General features: G+C 35.7%; 1 protein-coding gene across 3 annotated transcripts in view; it reads left to right on the top strand.

Moving 5' to 3' along the window:
- HACE1 (HECT domain and ankyrin repeat containing E3 ubiquitin protein ligase 1) overlaps positions 1 to 27085 on the top strand; it is a 103941-nt gene that overhangs the window by 14639 nt on the left and 62217 nt on the right. The window contains exons 6-10 of one of the 3 annotated variants that reach the window (XM_002917046.4): positions 8577 to 8708; positions 18172 to 18254; positions 25197 to 25293; positions 25567 to 25668; positions 26537 to 26643. In XM_002917046.4, the coding sequence (XP_002917092.1) occupies positions 8577 to 8708; positions 18172 to 18254; positions 25197 to 25293; positions 25567 to 25668; positions 26537 to 26643 (521 nt within the window). Of the gene's footprint in view, positions 1 to 8576; positions 8709 to 18171; positions 18255 to 25196; positions 25294 to 25566; positions 25669 to 26536; positions 26644 to 27085 lie in introns of those variants that run through there. The other 2 variants (XM_019797279.2, XM_019797280.2) reach the window with 2 other exon arrangements.

The following is a 27085-nucleotide window of genomic DNA, read 5'->3' as shown; positions in this document are numbered from 1 at the left end:
TCTGGCCACCAACATGATTCTGCCTAGTCCCAGACCACCGTGATGGAATTCATTCAACAGCTGGGCCCATTGACCCCCATCAGCTGAAGGAAGCGGGGATGGTGAAAATGTGTTGCTGCAGGACTAAATAGTTGCCACCAAACATGTGGGACAGTAAAGCCAATGGCTCCTGAGTTGGAAGAAACCTTCAATGAGGAGCCAAGAGCCCCAGGATTTTTCTTACAAAACGAGAGAACTGTTGATTGCATGCTTTCTAGGCTGATTCCCCCCACAAAGGACTCCTCATATTTCTTGCTTCATTTGTTGTTTCAACAGGAATTTCTTGAATACTTACTATGTTCTAGGCCTTTGCTGTTGTGGGGCAGAGCAATGAATATGGTCCTTGTTGTCCCCAAACTTATAAGGAAGATAGGAAAGTTTTTTTTTTCTTCCAAGTTTTTATTAAAGTTCAAGTTACTTAACATTTAGTGCAGTATTGGTTTCAGGAGTAGAATTTAGTGATTCATACAATGTCCAGTGTTCATCACAAGTGCCCTCCTTAAAGCCTATCACCCATTTAGCATATCCCCCCACCTGCCATTCTCTGTAGTTCATTCTCTGTAGTTAAGAGTCTTTTATGATTTGCCTCCCTCGATGTTTTTATCTTATTTTTCCTTACAGAAAGACTGGAAAGTTAACAGTCAGTGGTAACACAGTGTAATGAATGTCAACATAGGAGACCGAGATGCTATGGAAGTCCTAGCAGGGGACCCATCCTCTCACCTAGGGCATTAGAAGAGGCATTCCAGAGACATAGCACATGAGCTGAGGCCAGAAGGACAAACAGAAATTAGACTGGTGAAAGTGGTAGTTGTGGGGTCGGGAGAAAGCTGGGGAAGGGAATTTTGGCTCTACGGAATAGGTTAGTGAAGGCTTGGAGGTGAAAGAGAGCATGCTACATTAGAGAGGTGAGCTTAACTGTTGTTCAGGTACCTTGGCGGTTCAGAGCCTTTCCAAAGGTCTTTGGCATGGATAGTTATGGGAATCACTTTCCAGATCTTTAGTTTCTAGATGTGCTTTTTTCTTCAAGATGATGTCCTCAAGAACAGCCTGCAGTAGAGAGCCTGCCCTTCCCAACTTCAGCTTCAAAGTCACTCTCCCACCACTTTTTTTTTTTTTTAATTTTTTACGTATTTATCTGATAGAGAGAGAGTGAGAAAGCACAAGCAGGGGGAGCGGCAGAGGGAGAGGGAGAAGCAGGCTCTCTGCTGGGCGGGGATCCAGGATCCCTGGGATCACCACCTGAGCCAAAGGCAGATGCTTAACTGACTGAGCCACCCAGGTGCCCTCTCCCACTATTTTTTGAACGAAGTACATTTTATGCTCACCCGTCCTATTACTAAGGCACATTGTCAAGAATGGCCTGGGGATAGTGGCAAGCAAAAGAACAGTTCAAAGTATTGATGTCTGCAAAGGCTCTGTCATTCAGCACTGTAAACCATAAAATCATGGCAGGATTTCGTAGCTTTTTCCCTGCCTTGTACATATTGTCGTTAGGGGTGAGGTAACTGGACTTAAGTTGGTTTGTTCCGAGCTCAGCAAAATTATAAAAGTGAAGCAATAGGAGTGATGGAATAATTGACGCAGTTGCCTATAACATTCCTCAGTGACTGTCAGAGAATTCATTACCTCTAACAGAGTCTATGAGAACAAAGCAAAAGAACATCAGTAAAAAATACTGAAGGCAATGTTGACTGACTTTGCACAAAATCAAGGTGAGACATGTATCTTACCTATCTATCTCAGGACAAGGGAGGAAATAGGCAGTGACTGCTAATGGTATTGGGTTTCTTTTTGGGGAAATGAAAATGTTCTAAAATTGATTGTGGTGATGATTGCACAACTGTGAATATACCAGAAACCACTAAGGTGTATACTTTAAATAAATGGATTGTATGGCATTTGAATTGTATGACATTTTACCTTAAATAAATGTACATCTATGTTGTGACCCCCCCCGAAAAGGAAATACTCTCTTGACTTTCTTCCCCAGCCTCTATAAACTTCTAACTCTGTAGTTAGCTCTTCTCAACTATTTTAATAGATGTAAAAATTTTGTTTCCTCACATCTAAATAACACACTACTATTGCTGTTTTTTTGATTTTTCAGTTTTAGGCATTACCAGTTGACTTCATGTAAGATAAGGTTATTTGCTGTCTTTTTCAGCCCCACCTCCCCTTATCCCATCATGTACAAGCTCATTTCCCTCACACCTTTCCAATATAGTTGTAATTTTAATTAGATTGTTTTTCAGTATTTTGATTTTTGATTTTTTATTTTTTTAAAGATTTTATTTATTTATTGGACAGAGATAGAGACAGCCAGCGAGAGAGGGAACACAAGCAGGGGGAGTGGGAGAGGAAGAAGCAGGCTCATAGTGGAGGAGCCTGACGTGGGGCTCGATCCCATAACGCCGGGATCACGCCCTGAGCCGAAGGCAGACGCTTAACCACTGCGCCACCCAGGCACCCCAATATTTTGATTTTTTAAAAAAATTATATACGTACTATTCATAGTTAGACCAAATAGTTTGCTATACTTTTCTTTATTACATAGTATTTTGATTTTCATGTAGTTAATAATTGCATTCTTAAAAAATTGAGATAATTTTACATTCATATGTACCTGTAAGAAATAATACAGAGGAATGCCTTCTATATATTGCCCAGTTTCCCTCAATGGTAACATTTTACAAAACGATAGTATATTACCGTGACTAGGATATTTATACTGATATGATTTGTTCCGATTTCCCCAGTTTTACTTGTTTATTTGTACCCAGTTATATATATGTATGTGTGTATGTATAGTAAGTTCTATACAGTCTTGTTACCTGTGTAGGTCCGTGTGTCCACTACCATAGTCAATATTCTGAACATTTCCAACTCTACAAAGATGTTTTGTGTTGCTCTTCTTTTGTAACCACACCTTTCCTCCCTTTCATCCTATGCCACACCTTGGCAACCTCTAATCTGTTCTCCGTTTCTAAAATTATGTCCTTTTAAGAATGTTATATAAATGGAAGCATCTTGTATGGAACCGTTTAGGATTGGCTTTTGTGGGTTCATCATATTCCATGGAGAGTGACCTAGGTTGTTGTATGTGTCAATAGTTTGTTCCTTTATATTGCTGACTGGTATTCCTTGGTGTAGATGTACCCTTGGGTGTTTAACCGTTTACCTGTTGAAGGACATCTGGGTTATTTCCTGTTTGGGGCTATCTTGAATAAAACTGCTATAAACGTAAACATTAGTATACAGGTTTTTGTGTGGACGTAAAACTTTTCATTTCTCTAGAATAAATGTCCAAGAATCCAATGGCTGGGTTGTATGATAGTTTCATATTTAGTTTTAAAATGCACTGCCTGGCTTTTCCAGAGTGCCTGCAACATTTTATACCCTCAGCAGCAATATATGAATCATCCAGTTTTTCAGCATTGTCCCTAGCATTTGATGTTGTCATCGTTTTTTATTTTAGCCATAATAATACGTGTGTAGTTGCTCTCTCATTGTGGTTTTAATTTGCATTTGCCTAATTGACATCTTCTCATGTGCTTTTTTGCTGTGTATCTTTTTTTTTCTTAAGTTTTTATTTAAATTCCAGTTAGTTAACCTACAGTGTTATATTAGTTTCAGGTGTACAATATAGTGATTCAGTGCTGATTACAAGAAGTATACTCCTTAATCTCCATCACCTGTTTAACTCATTCTTCCCCCGCCCCCCTTACCCACCTCCCCTCTGGTAACTGTCAGTTTGTTTTTGTTTCTTGGTTTGCCTCTCCTCTCTTCCCCCTCCCTTCCCCTCATCTCCCTGGCCTTTCTTTCCCTTCTCTTATTTTTTTTTGTTTCTTAAATTCCACATAAGAGTGAAGTCATACGGTATTTGTGCTTCTCTGACTGACTTACTTCACTCAGCCTAATACTGTCTAGTTCCATCTGTGTCGTTGCAGATGGCAAGATTTCATTTTTTATGGCTGAGTAATATTCCCTTGTGTGTATATATATATATATATATATATATATATATATATCACATCTTTATACATTCATCAATTGATGGGCACTTGGGCTGTTTCCATAGTTTGGCTGCTGTAGATAATGCTGCTATAAACATTGAGGTGCATGTATCCCTTTGAATTAGTATTTTTGTATTCTTTGAGTAATTTCGCTGTCCATATATCTTTCTGTGTCAACTATTGGTTCATGTCATTTGCCCGTCTTTTAATTGGATTACCTTTAACTCTTGAGCTGTGAGAATTCTTTATATACTGAAGATATGGGTCCTTTATCAGGTATGTGATGTGCAAATATTTTCTCCTAATCTCTAGTTTGCCATTTTAATTCTTTACAGGATCTTTCATATGAAGGTTTTCAGTTTTGCTGAAGGCCAATATATCAGTTTTTCCTTTTACGGTTTATGCTTTTGGTATCAAGTTTAAGAACTCTGCCTAACTCTAGATCTTGAAGATTTTTTCAGGTCTTTTTTCTAAATTTTTATTATTATGTATCTTACATCTAAATCTGTGACCTATTTTGAACTAATATTTGTGTATGATGGGATGTTTAAGTTGAGGTTCTTTTTATTTTGGTCATCAAGTCCAATTACTTGAGCACTGTTTGTTGAAAGACTATCTTCCTACATGAAATTGGTTTTGCATCTTTCTCAAAAATCTGTGGGGTATATTCATATGGACTTTTTTCTGGGTTCTTAATTCTGTTTCACAGATCTACATGGCTGTCCTTTTGTCAGTACCACACCGTCATAGTAAGCCTTCGTATCTGGTCGAGTAATTCCTCCCACTTTATTTTCTTATGTCAGGATTGTGTTAGCTATTCTGGTTTCCTTGCCAGAAATTTACAGATAGAATAAATTTATTTATAGTATAAACTTGACTATGACAAAAAAAACCTTGCTGAAATATTTACTGAGATTATATTAAATGTATAGATCAGTTTGAGAATTGATATCTTTACTATAAACACAGTATGTCTCCTCACTTATTTAGGTCTTTGATTTCTTTTTGTAAATGAAATTTTACATCTTGTACTGTTCACCATAAGATCTTGTTCATGTTTCAAGTGTATACGTATAGCCAAGTTTCATTTTCTTTGGAGCAATACTAAATGGTATTATGTTTTTAATTTTGGTTTCTGCATGTTTACTGATAGTATGTAGAAATTAAATTCCTTTTTTGTGTGTTGATCATGTATTCTTGTGACCTTGCTGAACTCACTTATTAGTTCTGGGAGTTTTTTGTAGATTCCTTAGGGTTTTCTATGTAGACAATCATGTAAGTAGAGATATCTGCAAGTAGAGATAATTTTATCTTTTCCTTTCCAATCTCTATGTCTTTGTTTCTTGTCTTATTGCAGCTTAAACTTTTTTTATTGTTTATTAAAAATTTTTTTTTAAAGATTTTGTTTATATGTTTGAGAGCAAGGGTGTGCACACATGTGAGACAGTGAGAGAGAGAGAGGGAAAGAGAGAGTGAGCAAGCATGAGGGGGGGAGCAGAGGGAGAAGCAGACTGCCTGCTGAGCAGAGAGCCAGGCTCAGGGCTCGATCCCAGGACCCTGGGATCATGACCTCAGCAGAAGCAGACGGTCAACCAACTGAGCCATCCAGGTGCCCTGCAGCTTAAAATTTTTAAAAAAACTTTTCTAAGTACTTATTATTCATTATGAAACTTTCCCTGAGCTTTGTAAATACCCTCGTGGTAAGTATTCACTGTCTTTCATCTTCTTGAGTAGTTTTGAAGGAGTCTTTTATGGAGACTTCTGTCCTCTCTAAGCTGGTTTGGGTGATTTCTAGGCCTCCTTCACAGTTGTTGTTTGGAATGACTCCTCACCATCATCCTGGAGATTTCTTTTGCCTATCTCTTGTTTTGGGTTCTTTTCATATGGATTCTGTGTCTGTCTTTGCAGATAGCCATTCTGTCATTTTGGTGGAGCACATTTTCCAGTAGTTAACTGAGAAAGAGTTAATGGAAGGTAAATTTGTTGATACTTTGCATTACTTGAATCTTGAGTCTGATTATATAATCATTAATAATAATTTAGCTGGTAATAAAATTCTAGGCTGGACATTGTTTTCTCTTAGAATTTTGAGTGTTGCTTCATTGTCTTCTAGCTTTCAGTTTTGAAGTTTGGTGCCATTTAGATTCTTCTATTTTTTTAAAGATTTATTTATTAGAGAGAGAGAGTGTTTGCATGGGGTGGGGGGAAGGGCAGAGGAAGAAGGAGAGAGAGTCTTTCTTTTTTTTTTAAGATTTTATTTATTTGTTTGACAGAGAAAAAGAGAGAGAGGGAGAGAACACAAGCTGGGGGAGTGGCAGGCAGAGGAAGAGGGAGAAGCAGGCTTCTAGCTGAGTAGGGGAGCCTGATGCAGGACTTGATCCCAGGACCATTGGGATCATGACTGAGCCAAAGGCAGATGGTTAAACCTACTTACTGAGCCACCCAGGTGCCCGAGGGAGAGAGAGTCTTAGACAGACTCCTCACTGAGCACAGAAAGGGATGTGGGGCTCGATCTCACAACTCAGATCAGGACCCAAGCCGAAACCAAGTCAGAAGTTTAACCAAGTGCACCAGCGAGGCACCCACCATTTAGATTCTTGACTCTTCATGAAACCTGTTATGTTTTTTCTCTCCAGAAACGTATTGAACCTACTTTGTATTTAGAGTTCTAAAATTTCAGGATTATAGGTCTGGGCTTGGTTTAATTTTATCCATTTGGCTGGGTAATACTGAGACGCTATCATCCCGGAAACTCATGTAATAGGAACTCAGGAAAAATTTTCATAAAATACTTCTTTGTTGATTTCACTCCTCTGTTTTCTCTGTTCTCTCCTTTTTGAATTCCTGTTATTTGAATATTGGACCTCTTGGGCTAACCTTTTAATTTTCTTACCTTTTCTCTTGTTTCTCCATTTCTTTGTCTTTTTGTGCTTCTTGGGAGGCTTCCTCAACATTATCTTCTAAATCTTTTGAGTTTGCATGTCTCTATCATAGTATTAATTTCTAGGAGTTTGTTTTTCACTGTCCTTTAAAAAAAAAAAAATCCTGTTCTTGTTTGAAGGATGCAGTCAGTATGTTTTCTCTCTGAGAGTATTAAATATAGCTTTTAAACATTTTTTAGTTTTTTTTTGTTTTTTTCTTTAATATTTATGGTTTCTTCTCTGCTCTTTTCTTCCTGTTTTTTGTTTGTTTGTTTGTTGTATTTTGTTCTGTTTTGTATTTTGTCTTCCAAACTAGATGCATTTGTCAAATGTTTGGTGGAATTGGGAAAAGCTATTTGAAAGCCCTGTTTGAATGAATGAGGATTATTCACCATGGGCTTCAGTGTAGGGTGATCTCTTGGGCGTTTGCCTTTAGATCCTTCCTGATATCGATTTCTTTAGGCATTTACTCTCAGGCTGGTTAGATTCCTCAGAGTAAGCTCTAACAATTGCCAGGAGGGTGTTAGCATTCTGGATATCAGGCAGAGGAGAATTCTTTGGGATTTCAGTATTCAGTATGTAAACTTGACTTCATCTCCCTTTTTCAGTGTGATATTCTTGCTTCATTGTGCCTAGCGTCACTTATCTAGAGATTGTTTTCAAGCCTCTTGTGTTCTCTCAGAGTGGGTAGGGGCAGTTATTGGCCTGGAAGTGTTGGGGAGGGTTGGGGATATAAGTGTCTAAATCTACCAGTTCTTCCCTACCGCAGGAGATGCAAGGTGCGTACCATGGATTCTTGAGCCTTCTGGGATTTTAGTGATTAGAATCATCTTCCTTGGCTTTTTCTATTACTTGTTTAGGATTCACCTTTTTGTTCTGACAAGTCAGACAAAAGCTTTTAACTTGCAAAACTTGTTGCTATTATAGTCTCTTTTTTTTCTTTATTGTAATGGGTCTGTCTTTTAAGAAAAAGTATATCTTTATTGTCATTTCAGTGGTGTTTGGGGAAGAAATAGAAGTTGATTCATGTGTTTAAGCTGCCATGTTAAAACAAGTTTCATGATATATTTTTAATGGAAAACAGTCAATTGAAAAATGCATGGATAGCGTAGTCCAAAGTTTTAACATTGATTATCTTTGAGTGGTAGAGTTACAACTATTTTATTCTCCCTATATATGATTATTTGTGTATGATACATGAATTACTTGGAAAATACAGGAAGTAAAGAATATGATGTCTCCTGTTTGCTTCTGGGGAAGGAAAAGTATCCAGTACATTTTGTTTAGAGACAAGCTGTGCATAGAGTCCAGGATCATCTAGGAAGCAGGGTATTTGGTGATCCTAAGTCTAGGATACGTTAACTGTTTTGATCCATGAAATGCTTGATTTTGAAGTACATGGTGCTATAACCTACATCTGTATGCATATTTTTTCCCATAAAAAAATAGAAAAAATGTAGGAAAACATATGGGCTTTTATTTTAATCTTTAGTGTGTGTATCATGCTCACATTTGAGAAATAATAGCATTAGCATTATTTATCTGCTGTTTTTATGAAACACTCCTTGCACAAATGTTAAGTAACTAACTGGCTGTACAGATACACTGGCTGGCTGTGAATGGGCGGACAGAACTACTCCATGACCTTGTACAACATGTCAGTGACGTCGATGTTGAAGATGCGATGGGGCAGACAGCACTGCATGTGGCCTGCCAGAACGGTCACAAGACGGTAAATTCAGCCATGAGGACTTTAAGTTGCATGTATTTATTTTTGAAAACTTCGAATTCATAAAAAGTTTTTCAGTGTGCATAATTGGGAACATGAAGGCTTGTAGCAAAATCTTAAAATATTTTCTGTATCATGTGGAATTATGATTAATATATATTCTTTGTGGGTAAAAGGAATAGAAAACTGTTTTTAAATCTGTTTAAAGTATTTGGATTTCACATTTATTTCTGATTCATAGATTTTGGTAGCTGAATATATTAAAATTTTAAATGTATGTTCACATGTAATTCTAAGTAATAATGTTCTTATTCTCAATTTTACTATCACATAACTTTTTTATATTTTATTTTTTACCATTAAGCCCCAGTTACTTGGATTCGATAGTAAGAAAGTGAGCAGTTTCGTTGCTAAAATATTTCAGCTTGGATTATCATATTTTTCTGCTGTCTTAGAATATGATGCAAGAGTAGAGTGATGTTGTTTTCTTTCTTAGATTTCTAAAATCATGCATTTGTTTTATGTCAGTAGTTTCCTGGTTACTCCCATTTACAAACATATAACTTTAAATGTTGCTAATAGATTTCATCATTAGGAGACTGCTGCCTTATATAAAAATTGGTAGTTTAAAAATTAAAATCTGCTTTGTTATAATTCCCTATCCTGGTTACTAACTTTTGAGTTTTTTTTTTTTTCACATTTAATGTTATTGATAATAGAAATTTATTTACGTGTTAACCATAACAATAACAAAAACCAGCTGAAAACAGAATCATCACCAATAACTGCAAGGATACTGAAATTTGTGTTTAATATTTTTTTTTTAAAGATTTTATTTATTTGACAGCACAAGCAGGGGAAGAGGTAGGCAGAGGGAGAGGAAGAAGCAGGCTCCCCGCTGAGCAGGGAGCCTGATGCAATGTGGGGGGTGGGGGTTGGTTCTAGGCTCCATCCCAGGAGCATGGGATCATGACCTGAGTCAAAGGCAGGGCTTAACCAACTGAGCCACCCAGGCGCCCAGTATGTATTGTTTTGGACACAGTCTCTCCGAGTCTTTGTGTTGGGAGAATTCCTACTGGAATCAGGATTTTCATCTCTGCAAGCACTTTTTTCCTAATCTGGGTTCAGGATGTAGAAGGCTACATGTTTAGATGCTTTATGTATGACTACAGTTCACAGAGTATTGCACTTTAAGGTAGTGAGGCCAAGAGTAACATTTTCTTTTGTTTAATAAGTTGGATAAGAGGAGGGATATGGAATTTTTTTCTTCCTTGTAATTTCTTCTAAACACTAGTTGTTCATTTTTATTTATTTTTTTGTCTTTCATCATCTGAAAACTAACCCAGTGTTTCCAAGGAGTATTTCCTTCTCATTAGTTTTTACTTTGAGAGTCAACACTATTAATTTAAAAAGTATTCTGTGTAAAAAAAAAAAAATTATCTGAAATGTCCTAATCTTGAATGGTAGAGAATGAGTCCTGCTGGTAGTTGTTATAGGACAGAAAAAGCACCCACTTTAATATAAACACTTTGCCATAGCAGGAGTGGAGTGTCATATACTAAGATCATAAACCTTGCCTGTTGCCCAAGAACTTTTGTACAAAAAACTGGGATTCAGATCAGAAGTGATCTGCAAAAGCTAATTTTAGCTCTCTTGAGCCAATGAAGAAACAATAATTACTAAGAAAATCTTATTTCAAAACATGTGCATTACAGGCTGCATTAAAAATTTAGAATTGCCTTCTGAAGTTATTGAAGAATAGTTAGTATGAGTATAATATATTCCATATGGTTTACAACCTAAAGCAGGTGTGGTGAAGTAAGTCATAGTCAAATGCCTTTGAAGAATTATATTCTCAGAAGATTTGTAAGGGGGCCTGACTTCACTGCAATGATGAGTTTCAACAGAGTGAGATTTTGCAGATATAGTAGAGGAGGAAGGGTACAAAAAGCCTTGTTGACTTGTGGTTGATTGTATTGGTGAGTGAGATTCCATTCTATTATAGTTGGTCAATTAGAGTTATCTGTGAGGATCATGAACAGATAAAGAGTATGTTTAACACTGACTGTTTATGAATCATTGTATAGATCTTTAATTGATCTCAATTAAAGTAAGAAGGAATCTTGAAAAATTGGTCTTTTAGCCTCCAGGCTGAATTATACCCCTAAAAATCTTTGTTGGTAGTTGTGCTAATATTACCTATGTCTTGTAATTACTTGTACACACATTCCTGGGACATGTTTAAATCTCAGTGGATGAGCATATGATATGATAAATTATTACAGGGTAGGGATTATTGATTTTTTTTAACTCTTTATATCTTTCCATAAGTTGAACACTGAATCTAAAATGCATTGTCGGGTATCTTAGTGACTTATTTTAGCAGCAAGTAAAAATGGCGTTTTCGTTGTCTCAAATAGTCAGTTCATGCATAAATTCATTAAAAGGTCTTCAAAACTTGGTTCCATGTAGACATATAGCAGTGCATATCGGTTTCAAGATTTATTTTTTAAAAAGCTTAAAAGTTTGCATATTGATTATATATGTTTTACAAAATAGAAAACTTTAAAGGGAGAAAGAAGCCCCATTTAAAAAATATTTTTAACAGAGGCAGGGGGCACCGGGGTGACTCAGTCGGTTAAGCATTTGACTTCAGCTCAGGTCATGCTCTCAGGGTCCTGGGATCGAGCCCTGTGTAGTTGGGCTCCCTGCTTAGCAGGTAGTCTGCTTGTGCTGCTCCTTTTACCTCTGCCCCTCCCCTGCTCATTCACTCTCTCAAATAAATAAAAAATCTTAAAATGTATTTTTATTTTCAAATTAAAGAGATATGATAAATCCTCTGAAATTTACTTTCTAATCTCACACTAGGGTAAATCTCAGGAGTGCATGAAAAGATTTTGATCAACTGGCTAAGAGCTCTAAAGCTTTGTGGAATTTGTAATTGAATACTGTTATTTTTGCTTTGATAACAAGAAGTGCTGTTCAGATTTACATTATTTTTTAAAAGACAAACGATTTAGAAGAAAAATTCAGTTTGTGATAAATAAGAAATTGAATAATCTTTGCCGTGATTTCATACAGATGTGTTGGTTTTGTTAGAGGTAAACCAAGATAAAGGACTTGTTGAAAGGAAGTGGTTTGGGCTGTTAATGCATTTTGACCGTTTTTTGTCCTTGCAGCATAATAGCACTATGAGGTTGGGTTTTTGTTGTTGTTGTTTTGTTTCTTTGGGTTTTTTTTTTTTTTTGAGAGATGGGGGGGTGGGGAGGGAGGGACAGAGGGAGAGGGAGGGAGAGAATCTTAAGCAGACTGAATGCCCAGTGTGGAGCCCGACACGGGGCTCCATCTCACGACCTTGAAATCATGACCTGAGCCAAAATCAAGAGTTGGACGCTTAACCGACTGAGCCACCAATAGGTGCCATAATAACACTATGATTTTAAACTACTCTGTTCTATTTAAAAATGATCAGATGAAAGAAATGAGCATAACAACTTCTTAGTAATTTAATTTTTTATAACTTTCCTTGGGTCAGCTGTTATTAGCTTTACAATAGCAAAATTATGGATTGTCTTGGGGTATTGATTTTAAAAATCATTTCAGAGTTCCATTATTCAGCTGGCCTAATACAGTCTTTGGCAAATTTTTCTTCCCTGTCCTTACCTACCTCCTCTGGTATATTCTGTTTACTGTTTACATAATTAAGTAAAGTGTGAACACTTTGAAAGACACTTAAGAGCAATAATAGTATTGGTTTCCTTCCTTCCTTCCTTCCTTCCTTCCTTCCTTCCTTCCTTCCTTCCTTCCTTTCTTCCTTCTACCATTATTAATGTGTATGATGTGATTCTGCAAGGAAAGTACAAAGAGCACTATCTGGACCCTTAATTCTTTTAGTCTTGTGCTGTAAGCTAGGACCGGTGTGTTACCTGGTTTTTAATCTCATTTTTAGAAAGTATGGTAAAACCTAATATTATTTTATGTGGATATAATTGACTCCAGTTTTTTTTGGCAATAAACTAAACTTACTTTTCAGTGACTTTATTCTTTATTAGTTCTTTAAGATTTGTTAATGTGTTAAATTGCCACAAATGGTTGATTATTGTTTTCCTAGAATAACTTGGATTTAAAAACCCTAGCGAATTGTCGAATGGTTTAGTCACAATTTATATAAATTAGAGTACACAGTGGGATTAGTTTATGGACTAATTTCACTTCACTCAAAAAAGAAATTTTATTTTTATCAGAATAAACTTTATGTTGCTAAATTTGTATAGATAAATGTGAAGCTTCACAAACAACATAAAATGATAGTTGAACCCTGCTTAGAGTAGATTTAAGCTCCTGAAACTTAAAAGTGTTTTTTGATGCTGGTATTATAGACTGTTTTTGATAGAACTGACTGTGTTTTTCTGGACTTGTAGGCTTGGTAAGGAACAATGCTTATCTACATTCAGTTAGCTCTCTTGATACCTTTTAGTCAGCTTTCAAGCTTTTCATCCAGAGAATTACAGGACAGAGATGCAAACTTAATTGAAAGCTTTTGCAAAAACATTCATTGGATTCAGCCTTGAGGCACAAGGTAGATAGACGAACATTTTGGATTGCATTTTTAGATTCAGAGTAATTTTATTTATTCTAATGCTAGATTCTCCTCTAATCACTTCTGGGAAATTTCAACAAATAATAAATACTTCTATTACTGTGATTTTCAAACACAACTGGATAATGATTTTTACTAGATGTTACATAAGATTTCAAAGTTTTGATAGGTATAGGTGGACAGGTTTCTATAGAAAAACCTATATAAACCAGTCATTGATTAGTGAGTTGGCCTTTTTTCTTAGTGGATAAGTAATTTGTGCATTGCTGTCAAGTCATATTGTCAGTTATTTTTAATAAAAGAGAAAGATGCTATTTTTGTTGTTTTGTCTTTTAGCAAGTAGAAATACCACAACTCAGATGTTTACTTGTAATTTTAATATTGAATATCTGTTCCTTTTTACTTTGATCAGTGTTATTTAGAGAGTTGACATTGATAAAGTAGCGTTGCCTTGGATTTCTTGCTTTGTAATTTTTCAGTGTATTGGGCACAGGTGGTCTTGGTTAGTCACTACCTTCAATTAAATGACTTTTGAGATTGACCCAAACATTAGTTTTGCACATTAGTTTTCCACTCAAGAATATTGTTTTATCACTTGAAAGGTCACGAAATCTGTTGAAAATGTGTTGTTTCTTCTCAAGGATTTCTTGAAGCCATATGAAAATCCCCTTTTAATGCTTTTCTTTCAAGGATCCTTCCTAGCAGTTTCTTATACTATAAGGAGGAAGGACCCCCCCTTGTAGCTTATCTAGGAAAAGGAGAATAGTTTTTAAATTTTCTTCTTGTTTTTTTTGCTGGGGGGAATATTTGACAGTGTCCTACTTTAAAAGTAGAGAGAATATCAGTTTCCTCACAGGATGTGTTAAATTTATTAGCGCAGTGTCCAGGGACATGTTAAGGTTACTCATTATATCATTATGTATTTTAAACAACTATATGATTTTTCTAAATGCATAGTATGTTTTGTTAATGATTCATTTCTGCTTCTGGGACGCCTGGCTGGCTCAGTTGGTAGAGCGTGCAATTCTTGATCTAGCAGTTGTGAGTTCGAGTCCCACATTAGGTGTAGAGATTTCTTAAAAAAAAAAAGAAGTCTTTAAGATAATAATAATAGTAATAATAATAATTTATTTTGCTTCTATATGGATTGCTTGGTTTTAATTGTGTATTAACGTATATTTTCAGTATATATATTGCTTTCATCTCTCCTGAGCCTTTTGAATTACGGCTTTTTGTCTAATTTTTATAATAGCTAATGAACATTATTGCTGCTGTCCATCTCATTCTTGTTTTGGACCATGTAGACACAACCTCTAGGTCAAAACTCAGAAAGGAGAAAGCCATGATCTAAAGGCTCAAATAGGCCTTGTCTTATAAAATAATGACCTAATGCTTATTTTTCTTACATTTGAAAGTTGTGCTTGACCACTTGTCTTCAGTCTAAAGGAATTCTATATCTGATAAAATTTTATGTTGCAGTGTTTCTATTCTTCTTGGGATAGAAGTGAATTCAAGTAGTAATACATGAATACTATATCTTAAACTATTTCGCTTTTATCAGAATCTTTGCAATAAACACAATAATCCCTTAAACCACCCTTTTTTGTCCAGTCATGAACACCAGGCAACAATTTTCAACTCTTTTAGTTTTCCTTCTGATAGCTATTTCCAAATAATATGCTTCTGTTGCTCTTTCTCAACTTTCAGATATCACTGAATCATTTCTTGTCCTGGTGAGTGAGGATTTAACTCATTTAAATCCTCTTCCCATGCCTTCTCCCCCATTTCTAAAATTAAATTGTAAATTTTGACAGAAAAGATTCGGTGTATGTATATATAGTTAGGTAACTGTTGTTTACTGCTGAGTCAAGTAATGAATTATAATAACACTTTCTGTCAATGGTGACTATTTTTCTTGAAGTTAATAATTGGCTTTGTTCAATTTTCTTTTTATGACTCAGTAATTCTTCCTATGTACTCCTACAGAATATGTTAGGACTATTTTCTACAAAGACAAATACATTAGATAATATCAGTTCCATTTTTTTAACTTGGGAATTTCTTAGTTTCTCCTATGTTCAATCCCCAATAATCTAGCTTCTATATCTTCTGTATTTTGATGTATTTTTTCGTTTATAGCTTCTTGAGAAAAGGTGCATTGGATGTAATTTTTTTTCAAAATCTTACATAGCTAAGCATATTTTTAATTTAAAACCATGTATTGGAATGATAATGTGGTTGGCTATAGAGTTCTACATTGGAAGTCATTTACCTTATAATTTACCTTATAATTTTGAAGGCATTTAATGTTTTAAATTCCATTAAATTCCATTGTTGCTAATCCATTCCATTGTTGCTAATCCATTTCTGTTTATCTGGAATTTTCTATCCCCAGTATTATGAAATTTTACTTTGATGTGCCTCGTTCAAAGTCTTTTAATTTACTACATCACTCAGTTGGTGAGCTTTTTCAATCTGGTACTGCATGTCTTTCAGTTATGGAAATTTTTTGGTATTATTTCTTAATTACTTCCCTTTTGTCTCCCACCTCCTTCATTCTCTCTATTCTCGATTTCCACAGTGTCTCCCTGGATTGATCTACTAATTTTTCCATTCTTCCTATTTTCTTTGTCTCTTTGTTTTACTTTCTTTCTTGTGGAGTTTTTCAACACTGTCTTTCTAAACTTCTGTTGAATTTATGGAGTTGCCTGGCTGGCTCCGAGAGAAGCATGCGACTTTTGATCTCTGGGTTCTGAGTTTGAGACCCATGTTGGGTGTGGAGGTTACTTAAATAAATAAATAAAAATAAACTTTAAAAAATGTTTAATCTCCTGTTGCATTTTTACTTCTTCCATCATATTTTTGATTTCTTGTTGAATATTTTTCTCCCAGCATCTTGTTCTTGTCCTATGGATGTAATCTCTTTTCTGTTTGAGGGTAATATCTTTTCTAAATTTTGTTGTTTTTTCTTTCGTTCCCTTTATTATCTTTATTTTTCTGAATTCCTTTTTCTGTTTGTTTTGATTTTGTTTTTCAGGTTAGAGACCTGCTTTTAGTTAGTCAAGTTAGTTGTCTCTTAAATGTTGTGTGTCCATTTGGATATAGTGGTGAGGCACTAAAATGTTGGCTGGAAGCATTGTGTAGGTGGGCTGGGTTTGTTGACTGGCCTTGCAGAGTCCTTTGGTTTCTCAGTCTTGCCACTATTGATAGTTTGGGACTGAAGATTCCTTGTTATGGTGGCTGTCTGTAGATTGTAGGGTGTTTAGACATATCCCTGACCTCTACTAACTAGCTGCCAGTTGCACTCTCCCTTCCCCAGTCATGAAAAAAAAAATCTTCCAGCATTGCCAAATGTCCTGTAGGGGTTGACTGGGCTATTTCATGGCACTCTGTAATGCCAGTATTTGTAGGACTTTTCTCTGGTGCCAGTCTGCAGAGAGGAAACTTTTAATCTCCAGCCTTTGAGGTTTAGCCTGGCTACTGGATTTCTGGGAGCCTAGTGGAATGTAGGGGCTGGAAGTTTTCACTTAACTGTGTTCATCATGGCTCCTTATTTCTGCTTTACCTATATATCTTGCCTGTCAGTCTAGAGCCTCCCTATTCACTTTGTTCAGATGATAAACCTCACTATTTTGAGACTGTATGGTGAGAGAGTGGCATGGGGAGGAAGGGTCCTCTGGTAAGGTCCAGCTGTTTCTTTTATAGGCTTTTACTACTATTCCTGTTTAGAGCTCTTTATAACTATTCCTATCTTCCAAGATACCTGGTACTTCCAATTCTTGTATTTTGTATGTGTGTTCTACAGGGAGAATTTGGTGGTTTGTTGGAATCCATGTTTGCAGGCACTTAATCCTTAGCTGCCTTTGAACTGCTAAGTCGGCTTCTATTTCTCTCCTTGCTTGCCACTTTCCCCAAACTTACTGACTTGTCTAGTATGCTGTTGTGTTCTTTCTTTTTCTTCCTTGTTGGTTTATAGTCTTATTATTTTATTGACCTTGTACTAGGTTTTAGAGCAGCAATAATGAACATGTCTGTTCAGTCCAGAAGTAATATTAAACAGTGTAATTCCAAAAACTTTTAGGTTTTTACATGTTTTCTTCCTTTTTGCAGGAGAAACCCAAATGAAGATCAGAGGAATAAAACCAGAAGAGATTCTTTTTTTTTTTTTTTAAGGTTTTCAGGCGAGCCACATTCTATATCTAGTTACTGAATATGTGTTTTTAAGATTTTACATTAACTTGCTTTTTCTTAGTATGACTCAGATAATTGCCGAAGTAGAGCTTAGGAGACAGAGTATGTATGAATCAGACTATCAGAGAAACTGAATCAGTATTGGTTACTATTAATAGCAAAAGGACTTCTTAGCTTTTTAACATTTTGAGCTTTAATAATTATGTTTAATAACTATGTTTGAGTTTAAGAAAGTGATAGTTCTGGTACCTATTTTTTGTTTTTAGAGGCAAAAATTCTGGTTCCTAAATTCAAATATCTAGAGTAGCGCTGTCAACTTTACTAGTCGTATGTGGCTATTTAAACTTAATTATTATAAAATAAAATTAAAAATTAAGTTCCTCAGTTATTCTAGCCATTTTTCAAGTCCTTGGTAGCTACATGTGTCAGAGATTTTCTAGAGCCTTCGCGGGTTAACACAGGCTATATTACATTGATAATTCCACATATATTGCTTCAAGAGAGCTAACCAAAAAGTTGAAGTAGTTCAGCCATCATAATTGTCATGTTCCACTTGTTCTACTTTAAAATTTCAGGTAGTGGCAAGAGCATTCCTTATATCTATTTAAATTGTGATAATTGTGTCTTTGTTTGACTTCTCTGGCTTTACTTTTTAATTGTTTCTTTTCTCTCCAGACAGTGCAGTGCTTGCTAGACAGTGGTGCTGATATTAACAGGCCAAATGTATCTGGAGCCACTCCACTGTACTTTGCTTGCAGGTAGGATATTTTATATTTTCAGATGCTCCCATTAATGGATTTATTAATGAAAAAAGACGTGTCTGTAATCGAGTAATTTCCATAGTTTTCTTTGTTAAATACTAGGTCAGTTCCAGAAGGATGAGCTATTAAAGTGTGTCTTGGACCAGAGCCATGTCTTTGCTTTCTTTGGATTTGTAACTTCAAAAAAAACACATCTTTGAATTTGTCTTGTTAGATATTAAATTATGCATTATTTTTGTACTTCTGTCTTGGTTCATTTTCTTGAAGCAAACATTTTGTTCGTTGGTTCATTCATGTAATAAGCAAACATTTAGTTAGCATTCGGTGTGTATTATGGCATTAGTGATGCAGTAATAAATAAATCTAAGTCCATAAGGAGCTAACAACGTAACAATTATACACATACTCTACCCCATACATACCCCACATAAATACATACATACTATGTTATATAAATATAGTTTGCAGTTAGAAGCAGTTTACAGTAAACCAGTGTTTCTTATCTTTGGTTTGAATTATATGAAGTGTAATATTTATTTAGGCTCTTAAATGCAGATACGGAGTTCTCCAGAAAGCTCCTCTTTTCTTATCCTTTTTTTCTGTTGTATATTATTTTCCTGGAGGTTTGTTTTAGACTTAAAGACCCACTTTTGTTCTTGCTTAGCTTCTCTTTAGGGTCTCTGATGTTACTTTTATTAGACTGCTTCAAATCATCATTGAACAACCTTGAGTTAGAATACAAGGGCTTTTGGATTGCTGGACTTCTATATGCTATCTGAATCCAGCCATTTTCTTAAATTATACTTACGTTTGGTTGCTTGGCTAGAAAACCAGTTCTTTCCATGGCGTCCTGAATTTATGAATAATGTCATTGTTTGAGTCCCTGAAATCATATCCTATCTTAAGGGGTTATCTCTAGATCAGTCCTTTCTTTGAAGCTTCAAATTTGAATGGCCACCTGCCTGATTTACATCATCACTTGCAAGTCTAATAGAATCTCAGATGTCAACATGTCCAAAACAGAGCTTCTGATTTTCCTTTTCAAGCTTTTCATTTACCTTTTCTCATCTCAGTCATTGGAACTGTTACCCTTTCAGTTGTTTATACCAGAAACTAGATAATTATTTTTTTATTTCTCTTTCTCTCTCTCTGACCCTGAACTTGGAATTTATTAGTAAGTTCTCTAAATTCCACCTTCAGAATATATTCTGAATCTCTTAACTTCTCTCCAACTCACTGAAGTGACCTTAGTTAACGTTGTTAGTGCTTGTCTAAAGTGCAGTCGTCTCTTAACTGGTCTCTCTGATTTCTCTGTTGTTTGTCTCTCATCTGTCCTTTCCTCAGGAGCCAGAGTGATCTTTTAAAACAATGAATTCAGTTGGGGTGCTTGAGTGACTCAGCCAGTTGAGCGTCTTGATTTCAGTTCAGGTCATGGTCTCATGGTTGTGGGATCGAGCTCAGCACAGAGTCCGCATGCGATTCTTTCTCTCTCTCTCTGCCTCTTGTCACTCTCCCCCACCTCAAAATAAATCTTTAAAAAAAATCAGCTTTTGTCACTTTTTGTTTAAACTTTGTATTTAAAATTTCTCAGGCCTCTGTTGCATCAAATAAAATGCATACTCTGCCTTTGCCTGTGAGACCTGCATGGTCTGACCCCAGCTTAGCTCACTATGCTTCTGTCATGTCAGCTCTCTCTGAGTTCACCAAATGCAAGGGACTCTTTCCAGCAGGCTTTTCTGCATACTGTTTGTTTTCCCTGAAATGCTCTTAAGTTGGCTTTTTATGTGGCTGACTCTTTCTTTATGTTACCACTTAACTGTTACTTTTTAGGAAGGCAATTCCTGACCAGTCTGAGTAGGCCTCTCCTCAAATTTTCTTTCACAGCATCACAGTCATTTCTTTTTTTTTTTTTTTTAAAGTGGTCTCCACGCCCAGCATGGGGCCTAGCATGGGGCTTGACCTCATGACCCTGAAATTAAGATAAAGAGTCAGACACTTAACCGACTGAGCCACCCAGGCGCCCCACAGTTATTTCTTTTATAGCACTTTGTATTTTGTAATTGTTTATTTACTTGTTTATAGCGTATCTCTCCTATTAGACTGAAAGCTCAATAAAAGCAAGAATTTTATTTACCATTTTATATGCAATGTGTAGTTACAGTGCTTTGCATTTAGATGCCAAGTGAATGTTTTGAATGAATGAATTGGTGTAAATACATGTTTGAGAAGAATCTTCTATAAAATAACAGCATGTATAATAGTTAAATATAGGCATGTTAGTGTTGTGCAGAACGTGGATATTCTTATAGTTAGTCTGAGCATAGAGTACTTTTAGAAGTACTTTCTGAGTAAAAGAGTTTTTTAGAAGTACTTTCTATTAGTTTTATATTCCCGTCATTAACTTTTATTTCTTTAATTTTTTAAAGATTTTTTTTTTAAAGTAATCTCCACACCCAGTGTGGGGCTCGAATTCACAACCCCAAGATCAAGAGTCGCATGCTCCACCGACTTAGCCAGCCAAGTGCCCCTCCCATCATTAACTTTTATTCTAGCAAATATTAGATTTCCTTGAACAGAGGTAGTTAGGCAAGTCTGATTAAAATTGAAACAAGAAATGAAATTTATCATTGTAGCAGGATCATAGATATGGAACATGGTTCATTTGTAGGCAGACTTTTTTTTTCTTTAAATTTTTATTTAAATTCTAGTTGGTTAACATACAGTGCAATATTGATTTCAGGAGTAGAATTCAGTGATTCATCATTTACATACAACACCCAGTGCTCAACACAAGTGCCCTCCTTAATACCCATTACCCATCTAGCCCATACTCCACCCACCTCCCTCCATCCACCCTGTTTGTTCTCTATCTTTAAGTCTCTTATGGTTTCTTTTCCTTTCTCTCCACCCCCCACCCGCCATATGTTCGTCTGTATTGTTTCTTAAATTCCACATATGAGTGAAATCATATGGTATTTGTTGTAGGCATACTTTTATTTGTGATATCTAAATATAAGTATACATTAAACATATAAATTATTCCCAGTGTATTCTCTCTTATAAATGAAAAGGGAAAGGAATGTGGGAAACAGAACAAGTTGACCCTATAGACAAATTAAATTTAAAAAAAACTTAATGAAAGTTTTTATTGGTTGAGAGGTGTTAAGATATATCATCATACGCTTTTTAAAAATTTTTAAATTACATTCGAAAAGTATTGAGATATATAGGAGAAGGAGCCTTGGAAGCAGGGTTTAAATCTCAGCCCCAAAGCTATGTAACTTCAGTCACGTTTCTTGACCTCTGAAGCTTTTGTTCCTTTGTTTGCGAAATGGAGATGCTTCTCTCTGGCTTGTGGGACTATAGTGAGAATTAAGTGAGATGGCTTATAGCAAGCATCTGGCAGAGTATTTTGCACTTACTTAGTGCCTACCGAACTGTAGCACACTTCTTCACTCCTCAGTGAGCACAAAGTATAGTTGTCCTCATTCAGTTTTATTGCTGTACAAGATTTTCATTTTAAGCAATAGGATTCTTCTTTCACCGTACAGACCTTTTCTTTTTTTTTCTTTGTGTTACTTATGTTCTAATTCTGAGCCATATTTAATTATGTAGTGCTTCTGTGAATGAGTCATTTTCAAATTCAGTTTGACCTAAAATTATGATGGGAACTATTTCTCAGCCACTTTTTTCCTCTAGGTAATGAAGACATAATTCATTAACTTTCTTTTATGCATATACTATAGGCACATAATGATTCCCCCCACCCATTCCACCCTGATTATTAGGCACTCTTGTTTTTAGGACTTTTTTTAAGGAGGGAGACAGGGAGAGGGAGAAGCAGACTCCCTGCTGAGCAGGGAGCCTAACATGGGACTCTATCCCAGGACATGGGACTCTATCTCAGGACCTGGGATCATGATGTAAGCCAAAGGCAGACACTTAACCGACTGAGCCGCCCAGGTGCCCAGGAGAGAGAGAATCTTAAGCAGGCTCTAAGCCCAGCATGGAGCCTGACATGGGGGTTGATCTCACAATCCTGAGGTCATGACCTGAGCTGATATCAAGAATCAGACATTTAACTGACAGAGCGACCTAGGTGCCCCTATTTTTAGGACTTTTTTTTTTTTTTTTAAGATTGGTTTATTTCTTTTAGAACAAGAGTATGAGTGCATGGAGGGGAGGGGCAGAGGAAAAGGGACAGAGAGCTTTTTATTTATTTTTTAAAATTTTATTTATTTGAGAGAGAGAAAGAGAGCATGAGCAGGGGGAGAGGGAGAAGCAGACTCCCCACTGAGCAGGGAACCTGATACAGGGCTTGATCCCACAACCCTGAGATCATGACCTGAGCCAAACCAATAGTTGGTCGCTTAGACAACTGCACCACCCAGGCATCCCTAGGACTTTTATGTAGTATTTACAAATGCCTCAAGTCCTTAAATTGCTAGGTAGATTTCATGTTCAGTGGTACGCTTCCCATTCCCTTAATTGAGTTCTTTAAGTAAAGGTTTGAATGTATAATGATTTTCAGGTATTTTCTATATCTGGGATAACTTTTTTTCTATTAGGAAAAGCAAGGTTTAGTTAGAGTTATAGAGATACAGTAAATTAGCAAGATGTTTATGTAATTGTAGACGTTTGCTATAGAGAAATAGAAAAAGGTATGATTCTGGACATGGGTTTGTAGCTACTGCCAAGCAGCTCCTTTCAATTAGTGGAATTCACAATCAAAGTCATATAGAACAGGCCAAAGACTCAAAATTGTAAACTTTAGGATAGGAAAGACCAGTAGAAAATATGGTCTCTTTGTTTTATAAGTTGTTCCAAAAAATATTGCAGTATTTGTACTGTATGCACTTTAGCCAAGTTTTCAGATCATATTGCTTGAAAGCCTAAAATTTGTAAACTGAAAGTGCATGAAAAATCACCTCTGAGTGTGTTTCGAAGTACTATAGCTTTCTTATTAAATCGTTGCCAACTTAGTTTCCACAAAATTCATTGGCATTTCCTTGAAGGGACTATTATCTCAATATAAAAAAAAAAGAATTGAATTGCAAAGAATACATGTTCATTGAGCAAATTTTTGCAGTTATTTGAACTAAAAAATCTTTTATGCAACACTCTGAGCAGTTCGTTATAGCTTAGTCTTAACGTCATGCAATATTGTGGGTGAGGCGCTTGAAACCCTAATCGGGTTATGCAGATTTTCTATATTATTTAGCTCTTGTTTCTTGCTTTTAATTTATTTTTGAAATGAAATGTTACCTGATCGTAGATGAGATTTTAATGTAGTTGTAGAGATTGCTCCAGTTTCCTAAAAATGTCAAAATAGTATTCTTTTTCCTTCATGCTGATTATCCTTTTTGCTATATATGATAAATAAAATTATTTGGAGACTTTTTAAAAACCACATATATTCAGCAATGCCCCAGGTGTACATGGTGGTCTTGTCTGTCCATTGTGTGTGATCCTCAACGTATATAGCATATATCCCCGTGCACCTTATACAGTACTCTCTTGAGTACTAAATTGTTTACTCTTTGAGGGCAAACTCTATGTTTGTTTGTCTTGGTGGAATAATATATAGGTGAAGGATTTTGGAATCAGACTGACCTAGATTCAAGTTCTGCTCTGTTATGTAACTGTTGATCTTGAGTAACTCTGTGGTTTTCTCAAGTCATGGTTTTAGCCTCTTGATACTTGTATAAAGCTAAGTAATCAGTATTACAATAGAGTATTGAGGGAGTGATAGATCTGTAATATCTGCCATCACATTCGTAGTAGGGTTTTACTAACTTTTAAAATTTTTAAATTAAAAAATTTTAAATTGTTTAATGCCATTTGGTTATAAATTACTTTATGCAGTGTCATTTTGTGGAAAGGAATGAGTAGGATTGTTTTTTTTTAACTTTCTGAGAAATCTGTATGTCTTTCTCTTTGGGAAATGACATACCGTTTTGGGTGTAAGGGTATTGTAGAAAGAGTCTTGGTATGGAAGACAGGGATCTGAGTTCTAGTTTCACCTGTGCTTGAGTTAGTAGCTTTTATCATCTACAAAATAGAAATTTTTGATCAGATACTCTTCCAAACCATATGACTTCCTTGGGTGTTTTGTATAATTAGCTTTAAACTGTAGTATCTGTGCATCGTAAATTTATTTCTTTATTGCCTAGAGTATCTAGGATCAGATTAGCTCACTGAATAATGAGACCTAGAGTCTAGTGGCTGCTGTCCCCAAATTAGCTTCCTCCTAGCTGAAAGAATGGTGGTTACTAATTTTACTCCTACTAGAAAGGGAACAAATAGAGAATGGGCATGTAGGTAAGAGCATTGTTCATTCTAGATCAGATTAATTAGCTGTCAACAGAAGACAAACTGAGCAGGGTGATAAAATGAAGGTTGAAAGCTGGATAGGATTTTTGGGTAATTAGTCCTTACCCTTCCCCCATTTTCTTATTTTGATATTTGTATTTTCTCCTTCCTTCCTTTTTATTTTTTTGCCAAGTATTAAAGTGACATAAAATATATTCTTATTTTGAATATTGGAGGGGGTTTTTTTTTGACTAAGAAGTCTAGAGACTTGAATGGGTGTGGTAGAAAGAGGGTCAGGCTAAAGTTGAGAAGGGGATGATTGAAAGAAAAAAAGGGAGCATTAAGCCTGAGTAGTAGCTGCTTATCCCAGAATATTATGATTTATTGTAGGTAATGTGTCCTAAGTTCAATTCTAAGATTTAATAGGTCAGTTTCTTATCTACATAGTGAAGGTGTGATTTAACATTGGAAAATGTTTTCCTGGATGTTGAGGATGTAATTCAGATCTTTCTTTCAATTTTAAAAAATTGTTAGTCTTCTGTTGATTCATATTGACTGCCCATAATTCATAGAGAAAGACTTTAAATTAAAAAGATTATTTTTTAACATGGTTTTACTTTTGTACAGTCATGGTCAGAGAGACACAGCACAGATTCTTCTGTTACGAGGAGCTAAGTATCTGTCAGATAAAAATGGAGTAACGCCTCTGGATTTATGTGTACAGGTATGTTGTTAATGTATATTCTTAGCCCTTTACTTTATAATAGAAACCGAGACTGGTAAAATCACTTCTTTTCCTCTGGGTAGTTAGTGTCAAAATTGAATTAAATTGTATGACACTTAGTTGGTGTCCACAGACAGTTGGAGAATTGCTCGGTGTGGAAACCCCACACATTTAGTGTCAGACTGGTGTGTAGAGGAAGTAAGTTTTCCATTGGGAACGAGTTTTTAAACCTAGGTAATTTTAAATCTTTCTTTTCTTTTTCTTTTTTTTTAGGGTGGCTATGGAGAGACTTGTGAAGTATTAATTCAGTATCACCCTAGGCTTTTCCAGACAATTATTCAAATGACACAGAATGAAGATCTCCGAGAAAACATGGTAATGTAATTGTGCTAGTGGCTTATAAATGAACAAGCTTTGTTCATGCTTAGCATATATGGCATTTTAAAATGTGCTTAGTAATTTTATTATTACAATGTTTTAATGATTCAAATTTGCTTATCTGCATATTAGGAAAATATGAATTATATACTAATAAACTTTGTGTTAATGTTTAGCCCTATGAGCCTTCTGCCCTCTGGGTCTTTGTTTTGTTTTGTTTTTAAAGATTTTACGTATGTATGTATGTATGTATGTGAGAGCACACACATGGGCGGGGGAAGGGGCAGGGGGAGAGGGTGAGGGGAAGAATCTCAAGCAGACTCCTCACTGAGCCCAGAGCCAACCTGGGGCTCAGTCCCACAACCCTGAGATCATGACCTGAGCCGAAACCAAGGGTCAGATGCTTAACCAACTGAACCACCCAGGTGCCCCTGAGTCTTTGGTTTTTGCTTAAAATGGAATTTTCCCCGTAGGTAGAAGGAAATAATCTAAGGGGGAATATCATAGTATCAATGGTAGTCACTAGTTTATTGAGCTCCATATTTACAATAGCTTTCCTCAGAAAAATTGCAGAGTTTAAACTTCTTTTATATTTTAGAAATTTGGAATTAAATTTCTGTAAATGAACTTCGTGATTTCTATCTATCTATTTATATTTTTATTGCTTATTTACTGGGTGATTTTGAAAAGATTTTATGATATCTCTATATTAGCTTTTGAATTTATGCAAGGCAAAATAACTGTAAAGGACTTGATTTCAGCTAATTGGCTTTGGGATACTTTTTAAACTAATAGGTACTTAATTTCTTGATAAAGTTTAATGGATTATTGTACAATCACATTTTTTTATTTGTAAAAAATTTAGTTACGGCAAGTTCTGGAGCATTTGTCTCAGCAAAGTGAAAGCCAGTACCTAAAGATTCTAACAAGCCTTGCTGAAGTTGCCACAACAAATGGGCATAAACTGCTTAGGTAAGTGTTTCAATATGTAAGCAAATCAATAGGTAGCAGTATCTGTCAGCTTTGTCTCCTTTCAGGCTTTTCTGGGAATAGTTTATTTTGTTGGGTGTTTTTGTCAGTGCTAAGATGTTCTGAAACTTTGCTGACTTATTGTTTCGTTTTAAAAGACTAGAGCAATCAGCTATTACTGGGGGACTTTAGTCTCTTTAGAGAGACTAAAAACAGAGACTTAAGTAGCTTTGGACAAAAGTGTCTAAAATTTTATAAGATGATAGCTTAGATTACTCATCCAAGTAAAATGTACAGGAAGAAGAATCAAGAAAGTTTAGGAGTCTTTTTTTTTTTTTTTTTTTTGTCCTTCCCCCAAGAAAATAGTTTAGGAATGTTCATCACTAATTTACAGAACTCTGTGTATGGGCTATTGTCCAGCCTCTCAGTATATCCTCATGATCCC

This window comes from Ailuropoda melanoleuca, chromosome 10 (assembly GCF_002007445.2).
Source record: "Ailuropoda melanoleuca isolate Jingjing chromosome 10, ASM200744v2, whole genome shotgun sequence".
Lineage (NCBI taxonomy): Eukaryota > Metazoa > Chordata > Mammalia > Carnivora > Ursidae > Ailuropoda > Ailuropoda melanoleuca.
This window is presented reverse-complemented; position numbering and strand designations above follow the sequence as displayed.